Below are 14,602 nucleotides of genomic sequence, written 5' to 3'. Positions count from 1 at the left end.
AGGTCTCACCTTCCCCCCCCCCCCCGGCTTGCTACCCAGGTACGCTCAAAACTAAGCTAAAGCTTAGGTCATTAATTTAGACGGCTGCTAAATGTGATCACTGGCATCAGCAGGTAGCTGTTTAGTTAACCAGCTCCTATTCTACTGGCTGGGCTAGCTTTCCTTGCTAGCTCACGTCAGCTTTTGTTATGGTAATTACGTTAGCTTCCGATGCTAACTCACGTTAGCTTTCCCTTGCTAACTCTCATAATTGCTAGCTAGCACACTAGCTTCATAGCCTACTAGCTGTGCTTACTTTAGCTAGCAGTGTTAGCTTCCTAAACTGCTAGCTGAGCCCTTACTTTAGTTAGCTACACGGACCTGAGCTAGCATGCTAGCTACAAACAGGTACGTTGTTGAAAGGGAAATTTCACCACCTGCTCGCTGACCCTAGTGGCTTTATGTGCGGGTTTATTACGTTTACACAAACAACATGGATACCACAACCTTTCTCTTCCAGGCGACAGTTCAGCAACTCTTCTACCGTCGTGGTGGTTCGTAATTGTGCTGCTAACTCTCAAACAAGCCCCGCAGCTGAGGCGAGGATGAACAGGACGTCACTCAATGGTCGAACATTTCTTTATTTTTAACCAACAGGTTACGAACCTTGAAAAAGAAAACACACAAAATACAAACATACATCATTCAAGTACCCTCAACTCAAAGCTAACACACAATATAACTCACTCACTCTTGCAATCACTCACCAGTCCGTCCTCGTCCCGTCATACTAAATAGTCCCCGCTCTGAAGCTGTATTAACTTTCTTGACATCACCCCCAGAACGTAAATCAGCCAATCACAGCAGCTCCCTAACTGAGACCCCGTATGCACGCATTTCTCGCCAATAGAATTTCGCAATAAAAGTCCTTATCAAGCACACAGAAATCACATACAATCGGAACTGGAATAAATCTCATTATTATTATCAATACTCAGATTCACTTATGTAACTAACAATTCAAACAATGTTACAATTTAACTACATGTAAACGAAATAACTTTCACAAGTTTGTACTTAAACTAAACAAAAATCTCTGACTAAACACAACTCAAATCCAACCACCCCATAGAAAGTAACACAATGATAGGCTTTGCTCTGTGTTTTATTGTTTCAGTTCACCTGCCCAGGGACTACAGATGGAAATTAGCTAGTCGCTAAATCTGGTACAAAGCATCTTTTTTTTTCTCTATTTTTTTTGACATGGATGTAATTTGTACATAATCCCAGATATGAATACATTTAATAAACTAAACTAAACCACATCCAAGTGAGACAGTGATAATTATAAGTTCTTATGATCGCAACAAAGATGCTTCAAACCTGTGCTGCAAACAAGGTGCACAGTCAATAATGGCATAACAGTGGAGCAGTGTAAGTTCTAATTATAATGCAGTGGTGTCCCATCACCCCTCTGTCTATGCTCCCCCACTTGAGAGTGTTCAGTCTCCATAAGAAACCTATAAATCCATTCATGAAACCACATAATACAGGATGTTATGGATGCTAATTAAAAAGGCCATTAAGATACCACCATCCTCTTAGGTTTTACACTTGAATACACAACTTATATGTGGGGGATTGGTGAGGCATATAATAAATGCATGTTTTCTTACAGCTACTGCAGTAAGGACATTTGCGTATACAGCTTGCCCAGTGTTTAACATGAACTCACATTAGAGGTACACAAACACAGAGAAGTCAAATCATCCTGTGGATAAACTTATTTAGGAGCAATGATGTTTTTTTTCCAGATCCTGTCATGTCAGATCTTGATTCTAAATGGGAGGTAATGAGATGATGTGGCTCCGGAGAGCATGTCAGCCAGCCCGAAAAAAGATAATCATTATCCATCCATCCATTCATCCATTATCCGAACCGCTTATCCTGCTCTCAGCGTCACGGGGATGCTGGAGCCTATCCCAGCAGTCATTGGGCAGCAGGCAGGGAGACACCCTGGACAGGCCGCCAGGCCGTCACACAGGGCCAACACATGTTTCTGATTCTCATAGCCATTATAAGCTTCCTTAATAATGTGGTAAAAAGAAATCAAGTACTTTTGTAAAATGTAGATGAATAAGGCTTTAAGATGCAGCAGTAACAAGGATAAAAGCCAGTTGATGCATTAACCGCAAATCACGTCTCAACTTAATTTTAAGGGGATTTTTTTTTTCATTTTTCTTTTTCAAAAATGTGGCGGTGAGTTCACTCAGGTCCAGTAACCCAATTTTGTGTCTTTAAACAGTCTCAAAGTAGGAAAGGAGACAGCGTCAGGGAGATACGCTGTGGTGAAGATCCACCGAGGCCCAATCACTGGCTGTTGTAAACAAACACACACACGCGCACACACACACACACACACACACCACACACACACACACACACACACACACACACACACACACACACACACACACACACACACACACCACACATACACAGAGTATCTACTGGGTCACAGCAGCAGATGGATCGTGATGAGTTGGTACCTCTGTGGAGGAGCCATGTGACGTTATACCTCAGAGCCCAAAATCGTATCTTTTTGAATGAAAACAGCTACTATTGATTATTGAGAAGTGGTGGTTATTAACGATGAATCTAAAATTGGATGTTATAATTGACATTTACCTCCGGGGCGTCCGGATAGCATGGCGGTCTATTCCGTTGCCTAGCAACATGGGGGCACAGGGTTCGAATCCACGTGTTACCTCTAGCTTGGTTGGCCGTCCCTTCAGACACAATTGGCTGTGTCTGCAGGTGGGAAGCCAGATGTGGGGATGTGTCCTGGTCGCTGCACCAGCACCTCCTCTAGTCAGTCGGGGCACCTGTTCAGGGGGGAGGGGGAATAGCGTGATCCTCTTACATGCTGCGTCCCCCTGGTGAAACTCCTCACTGTCAGGTGAAAAGAAGCGGCTGGTGACTCCACATGTATCGGAGGAGGCGTGTGGTAGTCTGCAGCCCTCCCCGGATCGGCAGAGGGGGTGGAGCAGCGACCGGGATGGCTCGGAAAAAGTAACGTGAATGTAGTGCAAATGCTAAACAAATAAATGTGACTGAACCCGAATACACAGCGTACATGGTTACAGTATGTGAAGGAGATGCAGTTTCCATACCTGAGTTCCAAAATGGATTAATCATTAAAAATACAGCATCCATTTGACATGGGGAAAAAGGTAAATCATGAAAAAGTAGAGAACATCTCGTAGTATTATTGAGTTGTAACAATAAAACACCTACATTTGTAAAAAAAAAAAAAAAAAAAAAGAACATCTTTGTTATCACATTTCTATGAACATGACACGACTCATTGCATCAGAAAGCTCTTCCTCCCTTTACTCCTCCAACACACTGTTTATCAATTAGATCTCCTTACGTTCCAAGTATTTGATGGATGACTTGGTTTGCTGAGTTTAATAAGCTTTTACACATTTCTATCATCAGCTGCGGGGTTTTTCTTTTACTGGATGGGGCTGTTTGTTGACTGTTGAAGTAGACAGATTTGTTTGGAGAGCTGCCCAAATATCTAATGTACTGAGAATTGTGCTTGGAAAACCTTCAAAATCAGAAATGAATCTGACTTTATTTGGAAGATCTACCTCCGATTCAGCCACCTCGGAGTAAGCCTATACTGCAAGTTTAATCTTTGGCTGATTAAAAGCTTTGGAATCCAAACCACAACATACCCTTTGACCTTGAGGATGACTTTGAATTCAAGTGCTGCATCAGGTATTATGTCCATGCAGAACTGCAGCTGTAACCAAAGCCCCCTACGGGTGATGGTTGCTGTTAAAAAGCCAATTTAGGAGTAAATGAGACTGGCAGTATTATAGCAGAAGACCAGAGTAAAAATCAGTGCAGTTCTTTCGTTACCTCAAACAATGTGAAAATTACTATGATTAAAGTTATGCTGTGTAGAGCCTCAAACTTCCTGATAGATGTTCAGCTAATAAACTATCCATTTCTTTTTAAACCACTTGCATTTACATCTGTTGTTACCCAATAGTCTACTACTACTACTACTGTCAGCTGCTCCCGTTAGGGGTCGCCACTGCGGATCATCCGTTTCCATCTCTTCCTGTCCTCTGCATCTTCCTCTGTCATGCCAGCCACCTGCACGTCCTCCCTCACCACATCCATAAACCTCCTCTTTGGCCTTCCTCTTTTCCTCTTCCCTGGCAGCTCCATATTCAGCATCCTTCTCCCAATATACCCAGCATCTCTCTTCCACACATGCCCAAGCCATCTCAATCTCGCCTCTCTTGCTTTGTCTCCAAACCATCCAACTTGAGCGGTCCCTCTAACTCCCAATGAAAATCTTAGCATCTTCAACTCTGCCACTTCCAGCGCCACCTCCTGTCTTTTCGTCAGTGCCACTGTCTCTAAACCCTACAACATAGCTGGTCACACAACCATCTTGTAAACCTTCCCTTTAACTCATGCTGGTAACCTTCTGTCGCAAATCACTCCTGACACTCTTCTCCACCCACTCCACCCTGCCTGCACTCTCTTCTTCACCTCTCTCCTGCACTCACCGTTACTTTGGACAGTTGACCCCAACTATTTAAACTCATATGCCTTCGCTGTTTGTTACCCAATATTGTATTATGAACTATTTTATTATCTAGAACATCCTTGTATTCTTTCTGTTTTGAGTCAAAAAAATAATAATTTTAAGTTGATTTTACTCCAACCGCTAAATAACTATTTAAATAATGATCACTTACAATAAAACATAATTATATGGATGAATTCCTCATTGGCACTCTGATCTTACCTCTGGAAAAAGTTCATAATTAAAATTTAATCACAGTAGATTAATGAATACTCTGGAAAACAGAAGTGCCACAGGTATGTTCAGTTACATTCAGGGTTAATAAAGAACAATACATTTGTACAGATTTTGGCAGTTTTGCAAAATGTGAAGACAAATCCTTCTTGTGTGTGTGGTCTGCAGAGATGTCTAGAAAAAAAAGAAGCTTTTTTCTTTGCATACTAACCTTTTGGCGTCCACCCTGACTCACTATCATTGTAGGGATAAGACTATGTAAAATACTGCTCTTTTGCAAATGTCGTCACCACAAGGTCCAGTTGTTATCTCAGTGTTGCTCTATGTCGACAGGTACAGTTCTGGTGGAGAACATGCAGATCAACGGTCGAGCCCAGGACCCAGGCAGAACCATCTCGCTGACCTTGCTGGACAACTATGATCACTGGGTGATACTGGATGCGGCCCGGCAGAGGATCTTCCTAAACAGCACTGGGCGGGTTCTGGACAGGGATGTGAGTATAGGACCTTGATTGGGCCCTGTGGGGTTCAAAGGGGAAATTAAACCTATGAGGAGATTAATATGGGTGGATGATAATATATGCATTTTTAATTGCTGGAGAATAAGGCGCCACTCCAGTGTGAATTAATCTGCTGATTATAATTTCTAATGAGTACATCATTTAATCATTAGACCGCAGGGGAAAATACTCTGTGATCAGTGGTGGAAACAATCAGATTTCACTTGGCGTCTCCTCCTTTCCTGCACTGGTCAATTTGTGATACGCAAACTAACATACACGTGTGCAACTTCAGTGTATGTACACAAGATATAAGATGAATCTTAATTCCTTACTTTCATCTGGGCCATTCCATTTTATCATTGTCGATCTATACAATTTCTGAGATAATTTACCATTCAAATGTGGAAGGAAGGATTGAATTAGGTATAAAATCCATTTGAAGTTTTCGGGGCCTTTGAAGAGGTTATGACTATGAAATTGAAAGTGTGTCTGAGGCTAAATCGTCTTCCTTAATTAGAATGGCTGCAATGTCAATAGCTGACCCCTATTTAAAATTACCACTTAGGCATGATCCTGTTCTTATCTTATTCATTGTGTCTGACACTTTCCCTCTGCTCCATGACTTTGCCAGCAATCATTCTTCTGCTGCCAAATTATGAGATGGTCATACAAGAAAGGCTATACAGTATATTACAAATTAGATATTGGATATTGTGCTGATGCTATACTGAAGCAGTTATCGCATCAATAATATCTAATAAGGGTGTCCGGGTAGTGTAGCAGTCTACTCTGTTGCCTACTAACATGGGGATCGCCAGTTTGAATCCCTGTGTTGCTGCCAGCTTGGTCAGCCATCCCTACAGACACAATTGTCTGTGTCTGTGGGTGGGAAGCTGGATGTAGGTATGTGTCCTGTTGCTGCACTAGCACCTCCTCTGGTCAGTCATGGTGCTTGTTTGTGGGGGGAGGGGGAACTGGGGGGCATGGCGTGATCCTCCCATGCGCTACGTCCCCCTGGTGAAACCCCTCACTGTCAGGTGAAAAGGAGTGGCTGGCAACTCCAGATGTATCGGAGGAGGCATGTGGTAGTCTGCAGCCCTCTCGGGATTGGCAGAGGGGGTGGGGCAGTGACTGGGGTGGCTTGGAAAATAGGGTAATCGGCCAAGTACAATTGGGGAGAAAAAGAGGGGAAAAAGAAAATCTAATAAAAACCCATATGCTAGACTTAGCTCGTCACAATAATAATAATAAATAAATAACACATGTCTACCTTGTGATTGACCATGTACATCAAATAAGACTGAGTTCATCAATGTGAAGCTGGTTTGGAGAGCAGGCTTGGTGGGTGGAGGGAAGCAGTCTTTCCAGTGTATCTAATCACACCAGAACTGCAAGAGGGTTTCACAATAAGACCCTTCAAAACAAACCAGGCAAATCTTCAAATATTTAACAAGCCCTGCTGGTTTGAAGGTCTTGAAACAACTGGCTCTGCAAGATGTGCCAAGATTTTTCTCAGCAGATGTGTCTCGTAGATATTTAAAGGAAATATCAATTTTGGCCAAAACCTCTCTGCCAAGCTTTGTGTTTTTAATAGCATCATTTTTATTCTGTATTGTTTGCTTGCTGTTCTTGTGATTCTGTAGCTTTGCCTGTGTTAGATGGATGTATTTGAAACCAGTGCCCTGGCTAAAAGTCCATGCACCACCTCCGTACTCATGGCCCCTGAAAAAAAGTATGCTTATGGTCTCTTAGAAAAGGCAAGATGTTGTTAGGAAGAAAAAAGAAGCTCTGTCTTTAGAGTAGTATATGCCCAGCCAACTGGCATACGGCAGCAGGTTGGTGCATAAGTCAAAGTGATATGGGGGAAATAAGGGGGTACTATGATGTTTATAGTTTTGTCCTCATGGTTGTAGTAAAAGCATTCTACTTCATCATTCTTTCTCTTTATTTCTTTCTCTTTCTGTCAATTTCAGCCTCCCAACTATATTACCACTATTGTGGTTCAGGTGCAGTGCACCAATGAACTGGTTGGCACGGTCATTTTGCATGAGGTACGGATTGTTGTGAGGGACAAGAATGACAACACGCCTCGCTTTCAGCAGCCACGATACTATGTCGCAGTGAATGAGGTAAGGCAGTGCCATTGGGCTTGCATGAAATTTGGCTGATTTTTTTTTTCTTTTTAACAGGTCATATCTGTAACAGTAGGCCACTCTTTGCCATTTGCCATTAATTGACATTGGTCTGCACTTTTTTTTTCCCCCAATACGTTGCTTTTCAGTGACTTTTTACTACCTGGAAATAAGGGCTGTCTGCCTCCTCCCCTGAGGTTTTTCTATGTAATCCGGAAATCATCAAGCTGTTGCTTCTGTCTTGTAGTGGGATTGTTTGTAATACACGTTATCAACAGCTTTATTTTTAATGCCTCATTTTTGTAAAGTTGCAGTTTTATATCAGATGTTTTACATGGAGTAATAATTACCAAACTCTTCTTGTCCATAATGACAATGAGTCTCATTCATCAATCGTTTGTACGTACAAATGTGTTCTTACACACCCCTGGATTTTTTTAACCCTGAAATTTGTCCCAGAGACCAGTGTAGGACTTGGGTAACCCCTGAATGTAGACACCAGTTGGCTAACACTGATGTCTTTGCAAGCCTGGGTGATTGCTTGTTGCAAGAGGTAGACAATAGATGTCAGGGGGAAGGAATTACAAATAACCATCAGGCTTTGCTTCTGGCTGTCAGACAATGTTGGGAGCTAAACTAATTCCATGGGTGTGTAAGAACACATTTGTATGTATGAACGATTGATGAATGAGGCCCAATGTTTTTCTCACTCTTTCCACACAAAGATTGGGAAGAACAGAACACTAGTTTTGTAGTATATTTTATCGTCTGTTACAGGCTCTAATTTGCCACACCATTATCTTATTTAATAGTCATGAAAACTGAGGATCTCAGACCACTGCATAGAACAGCCCTGCTTCATGCACGTACACATACATGTATACTTCTGTATCAGCAGAGAATCATGGAATTTCTTGCTCGGCTTCACAAGTATATCAGTCTGAACACAACTTGCAAAATATGACCTCAAGAAGTGTGTACTAGCTTATGTATTGTGCACTCTATGCACGTGCATGTGTGCAGATGTGTCTGTGTGCTTGTTTGTGTGTGTGTGCGCACGTCTGTGTATATGTATGAATGTTTGTGTATGTATAAATATGTATATGTACCTCCAAACATATCTCCAAACATGTTTTTTGCATTTGAAGAAGCTGTTTGAGTATGCCTCTGTGTGACTGATAGAGAATCTGGTTTTTTATTGAAAAAGATGGATTTTAAGGCTCTATTTTCATGCTGATGCAAGGCCAACGGAGACCTAGTAGACTTAGGCTAATTGCCAATTTGCTCAGGCGCAAGGTGAATCTTTCCCGCCTGTGCATATTTGGTAATTTTGTGGCTCGAAAGGAGCCCGCCTGCGCCAAGATAGGAGGGGTGACATCGCGGGGGGGGGGGGGGGGGGGATATTGTAATCCGCTCATGTGCAGTACAATTTTGGTGGCTGTTTTGGCTTGCTGTTGCACCTATGCCTGTGCCAGCCCAGGTAACATCTTATTGCAAATGCAGGTGAATTGAACGATTTTCGTGCAGCAGTGTAGGCGTGAACACACTGGAACATGCATTCAAATGTTTTTTAATTGATGTGAGCCTACGCATTTCACCACACTGAAATGTAAATTAAAAACAAATAGCAACAACTAACTGAATGCAGCGTTTTGAGTAAGTTTATCAAAAGAAAAGTGTTGCTATGCGGCTGTTGAATCTCATGTAAATCAAACACCATTTGTGCTCATCATGACGGAAAATGAAATCTGAGCAAACTGAATGTCTGTCTGGTCCAATAGGATATATCCACAATTACAAACTAACTAGAGCCTGACATCTGGCCGGGAATCCTGTGGTCCCCTGGAATTCTCGTGGGATGGGAGTCAATTTGACAGGATGGGCATAGGAGTGAAAATCCACTCCCATGTCAGGCTCTAGACTAAACTACTGTGTCCATTTTCAATCTGTGTGGGCTTGTGCACAACACTGAAAATTGGTAAGTTATGTCAGCTGGGCTGAATAATGATCTTCTTGTATGTGGCTTCAAAATAATGCGATGTATATTCGGTTTTGTCACAGTCTATAGGGATGGAGTGTATATTTGACAGTAGGCAGCGGGTACAGGGAAAGAATGTATCACAATCAAATTTCATTCCAGTTAACAGAGGAGAAATGTTCTAATGTTTGGCAAATATAGCACCCATCAGGAAAATGACGTTACGCTGAGCCACAGCATGTTAGAGAGGAGCTGATTTGATTGGCCAAGACGACGCCCACCCCAACTCCACCTGCTTATAATGTTTTCATTCAAATCCAAACCCTTCTCCAACTAACTGCACCACACTGTGCGAGGGTTGCGTTTCCATCTCCGGTCACCAATTTAGCAAAACTATATCGGATACGCCCACGTGAGTGTGCCACGGTTGTGCTTGCATGGAAATAGAGGCCTAAGGATTAACTAGTGGCCCGCCAGCCCAGGCGGTTGAATATCGACTGCTATTCTGTGTTGGTCATTCCCAAGGGTAAAATATAAAACTATGCTCACCGAAAACCAACTAGCATTAAAGTCATCCATCAAAGCAGTTGTGAAATTCACCTTCATGTACACTTTATTTCTTATATTTATTCATACTGGTTCAGTATGTATCTGATTAAAATGATATATTTGCGTGGCATGTTGTATATGCATACCCCCTGGTACAGATAATAGTACCCTTTGAAATATCTTTAGAGGAAAAGCTAATATGTCCCTTCTGTTATAGATATTGTCCTCTAGATTATATGATGATGATAATAATAATAATAATCATCATCATAATCATAATCACAATCATAACATTTATATAGCGCTTTTCTAGACACCCAAAGCACTTCACATTGAAGGGGGTAACTCACCTCAACCACCACCAACATGTAGCACCCACCTGGGTGATGCATGGCAGCCATTTTGCGCCAGAACACTCACCACAGATCAACTTGAGGTGGAGAGGGGGGAACTCATTGAGCCAATTACACTGGCGGATGATTCGGTGGCCAGATGGATAGAGCCAGGTTGGGAATTTTGCCAGGTGTTTTCTATTCTTCATCCCTCTACCCATAGAATGCATAAACAAAATTGGGCACATGTTTTATGCTGCTGGTCCTGCTTAGATATTTTGGGATTGTTTTCCCCACTAAATGGTCTTATGGTCTCATGTAGACGAGACCATAGGGATATAAGATGCCCCCTGATGCGGGACTTTTCAAAGGCATCTTGTTCCCAGTTTGGGCTTTGTACATTGTAAAGTATATGTACGTATATGCATATAAATGCACGAGTCTGCCACAAACAAGGATGATCCATCTTGCTTTTGACTGCATTACGCTGTTGTGTTTGCCAAATTGTGCTGGGCCAGTGACCGGACTGCATAACGCAGTGTTCACTCCAGCACAATTTCTACAGTTATGGAAATCACATATTTACAGACAAAGGTGTGTCATTTTACTATTATTTTGGCAACATATTCACTTTGGTGATTTATCAACTTACACATGCTGTGTTTGAGTGTTAATATAATTACTTTACATGACAGTGTATGTTGGTTTAAGGCTTGGAATGCAGAGATAAGGCTTATTATCATGGGACAGTAGCGTTCCATAAACACTGATGGTACACTTGGTAAAAATATTGTTACGTTGTTAAAGTTGATAGTGAAAATCATTGCCTTGCCCCTTTTAGGTCCCCCCTTGTAGGTCTTGGTAAACACTGACGCTGATGGTAAAGTAAATTTTCAAATGCTTGGTAAAGTGAAAGTTTGTGAAAGCTAGAGGTTAGCTAAAAACAGTGTCACTTCCAGGCTTTCATTTCTGTTTTTTGGTTGTTTTTTTGTTGTTGTTTTTTTTTTGTAAACTGTGAAATTGTGCAATGAGAAGTAGAAACAACACAGCAGCAATAAATAAATAAATAAATAAATAAATAAATAAATAAATAAAAATTATATATATACATCCAGTGAGTCAGGTAAATTCTTTATGAGAAACACACACACAGACACACACACACACACATATATATGTATATATATATACACATATATACATATATACTTAGCACAAAAAGTAAGGAAATGTGTGTTTGGTAGATTATTTCTTTGTTGTAACAATGCTTCTTGGCAATAAATCTTATACCGTTGGAAAGCCTGTTTATTTCCCTTTTACATGGTGCCACATTTGTAAGGAACATGCATTTGTGGGATGAGCAGCAGAGCTGAGTGTGTGGGTTGCGTCCATGAAAAATTTGACAAATCTTCTCTGCCAATGCCAAACAGCTTATTTTGCCGGTGCTATTGACTCTTGTTTTGAGCTTCTGGTACCCCAGGTGCTGACAATCAACTGCCTGATATAAGATTTATTGCCAAGAAGCATTGTTATAACAAAGAAATAATCTACCAAACACAAATGTCCTTACTTTTTGTGCTAAGTTTACACACACACACACACACACACACACACACACACACACACACACACACACGTATATATATGTGTGTGTGTGTGTGTGTATAGCAATACAGATGCAGGAAAAAAGTTTTAATACATAGCAGTTCTGTATTGATATATATATATATATATATATATATATATAGCGTTTTTTTTCCAAAATCGTCAATGGTGTTGAGTGCTCGTCTAATGAGGAGCGGAATATCAACACAGATGCAGGAAAAAAAGATTTTAATGCATAGCAGTACAGGCCTGTTTCGTGCGTCTCACACTCATCAGCTGCTAATGTTTTTTCACAAAGAATCATACCGTTACATTGCCCAGTGTCACGCCCCTAATGTCGATTTGACAGCGACCAATCAGATGGGGAAACGTTCAATTATAACAGCCAATGGGGTAGGTACTTATGATGCACAGCAACCAATGGAGGGGTAGGAAACATTACAACCAATGGGACTGGGGTTTGTTTTGAAAAGCATTTAGGGGCCAGGGTACTGTTGAAATGGTGTGCATTAAACATATAACAAGGTAAGATGTGAATTATATATTGGGGTGGTTTTGGGGCACAGTTGGGAGGACAGGTAGGTAGGTAAAAAAAACATATTTAAAAAAACATATTTAAAATAGCATATTTAAAAAAATCCATAATAAAATAGCATATTTAAGATAGCATAGTCAAAAAAAATCCATATTTAAAATAGCATATTAAAAAAAGCAAATGTAAAAAACCTAATAAATGTCCATATGTGTTTCATCTAATGGGGGGAGGGAATAATAACATAACATTTTCTGCCAGGCACAGGTTACATCTTGATGTAACCTGTGCTTGGCAGAAAAATATTTTATTATTTGCAGACCTGATATGTCCACCTTGAATAATAGAAACGAATTGGCCACCAGTTGTAGACACCGAAAAAAATATCTCCTTTGTAACTATAAGTAAAACGTCTTTATTACCCCCTCCCCATTAGATGATAGACATATGAAATTTATTAGGTTTTTTGCATATGCTTTTTTTAATATGCTATTTTTAAATATGCTATTCTAAATATGGATTTTTTTAAATATGCTATTTTAAATATGTTTTTTTTAAATATGCTATTTTTTAAATATGCTATTTTTAAATGTGCTATTTTATTATGAATTTTTTTACATATGCTATTTTAAATATGTTTTTTTAAATATGTTTTTTTTTTAACTACCTGTCCTCCCAACTGTGCCCCAACACCACCCCAATATATAATTCACGTTACCTTGTTGTATGTTTAATGCATGTCATTTCAATAGTACCCTGGCCACTAAATGCTTTTCAGAACAAACCCCAGTCCCATTGGTTGTAATGTTTTCTACCCCTCCATTGGTTGCTGTGCATCATAAGTACCTACCCCATTTGCTGTTATAATTGAATGTTTCCCCATCTGATTGGTAGCTGTCCAACCGACATTAGGGGCGCGACGCTGGGCAATGTAACGGTATGATTCTTTGTGAAAAAACATTAGCAGCTGATGAGTGCAAGACGCACGAAACAGGCCTGTACTGCTATGCATGGAAATATTTTTCCCTGTATCCGTGTTGATATCAATTCTGTATGTTATATATATATACAGATGCAGGAAAAAAGTGTTAAAACATAGCGCGCGCACACACACACATACACACACACACACACACACATACGTGTATATACATACTATACAATCATCTATAGTGTATTCCATACATTGATTTTTTTTTTTTAAATTTGTTACTGTTGGTGGCTACCTCTTTGCAATCCCCGCTTGTGTTTTCAGGACACATTCTGCTAATATCCATTCCCACCCCCCAAGCTGTCATCAGCAAAACATATATTGAACTTCTTCTCTATAATCTACCAGCAATTGTATATTGCATTCAACTGTAGACTTGTATTGTTTGTCATACATTTCACAACTGTTTCTTTGTATTAAAATGTTCTGCATTTGTTTTGCTTTATTTGATTATGCATTTGTGCCAAGTGCATAAAACAAAATCTGACAAGATACTCCACACTTATGTACGACCACCAAAGGCGGACGTTAGCGGGTTTTTTGGCCAGTGTGAAAGGGGTATTATTGACTTCTCACATCTTTCTGTGATAATCCTCAAGACCCCTAAATACAGCTGAATCAGCATCAGCCTACCTTGTTGTCATGACAACTTTCTACACTGACAGTACACAGCAATGTTGCCAAATAATTGTGATCAATATATCTGCAGTAAACCCATCATGAATAAGCATTTATTGGCTCATTAATACTGTCTTCTATATGTCTTGGAACAAAGTAGAATATAGGAAAGTCCTTCCTGTATTATGCTGGTGCAGAAAGGTGGTGAAACATCACAGCATACAGCTTCTATCTGTGTGCCTTGCAGGTATAAGCTGTATGTGTGAACAGGGAATGCTATCAGTGGTGTCAGAAAAATCACCATGACAATGTTATGGAATTGGTGACGTTTGCGCAGATGGTGGGCCGGTTAATGAAGAGGAATAATGTCATGCTTAGCTCAGGCTATTTTATTTATCTAGGCAATTTTTCTATCACTATATGCGATTTAAAGAGCTATTGCAGAAGGGGAAGTCAAGTGGCTGTCGTACACTTGCGAAGTTTGATTTTATGTGCGGCTTCCGTCAGCCAGCCGGCTTGGCTGTGTATTTAGTCACA

At 40.5% G+C, this 14,602-nt stretch overlaps 1 protein-coding gene across 1 annotated transcript in view; it reads left to right on the top strand.

The window, feature by feature from the left end:
- LOC130122460 (protocadherin-15-like) overlaps nt 1–14,602 on the top strand; it is a 299,505-nt gene that overhangs the window by 93,877 nt on the left and 191,026 nt on the right. Inside the window, exons 5-6 of the mRNA XM_056291387.1 lie at nt 5,159–5,319; nt 7,302–7,457. Of these exons, the coding sequence (XP_056147362.1) occupies nt 5,159–5,319; nt 7,302–7,457 (317 nt within the window). The remainder of the gene's footprint in view (nt 1–5,158; nt 5,320–7,301; nt 7,458–14,602) is intronic.

The sequence above is a fragment of the Lampris incognitus genome, chromosome 13 (genome assembly GCF_029633865.1).
Source record: "Lampris incognitus isolate fLamInc1 chromosome 13, fLamInc1.hap2, whole genome shotgun sequence".
Lineage (NCBI taxonomy): Eukaryota > Metazoa > Chordata > Actinopteri > Lampriformes > Lampridae > Lampris > Lampris incognitus.
This window is presented reverse-complemented; position numbering and strand designations above follow the sequence as displayed.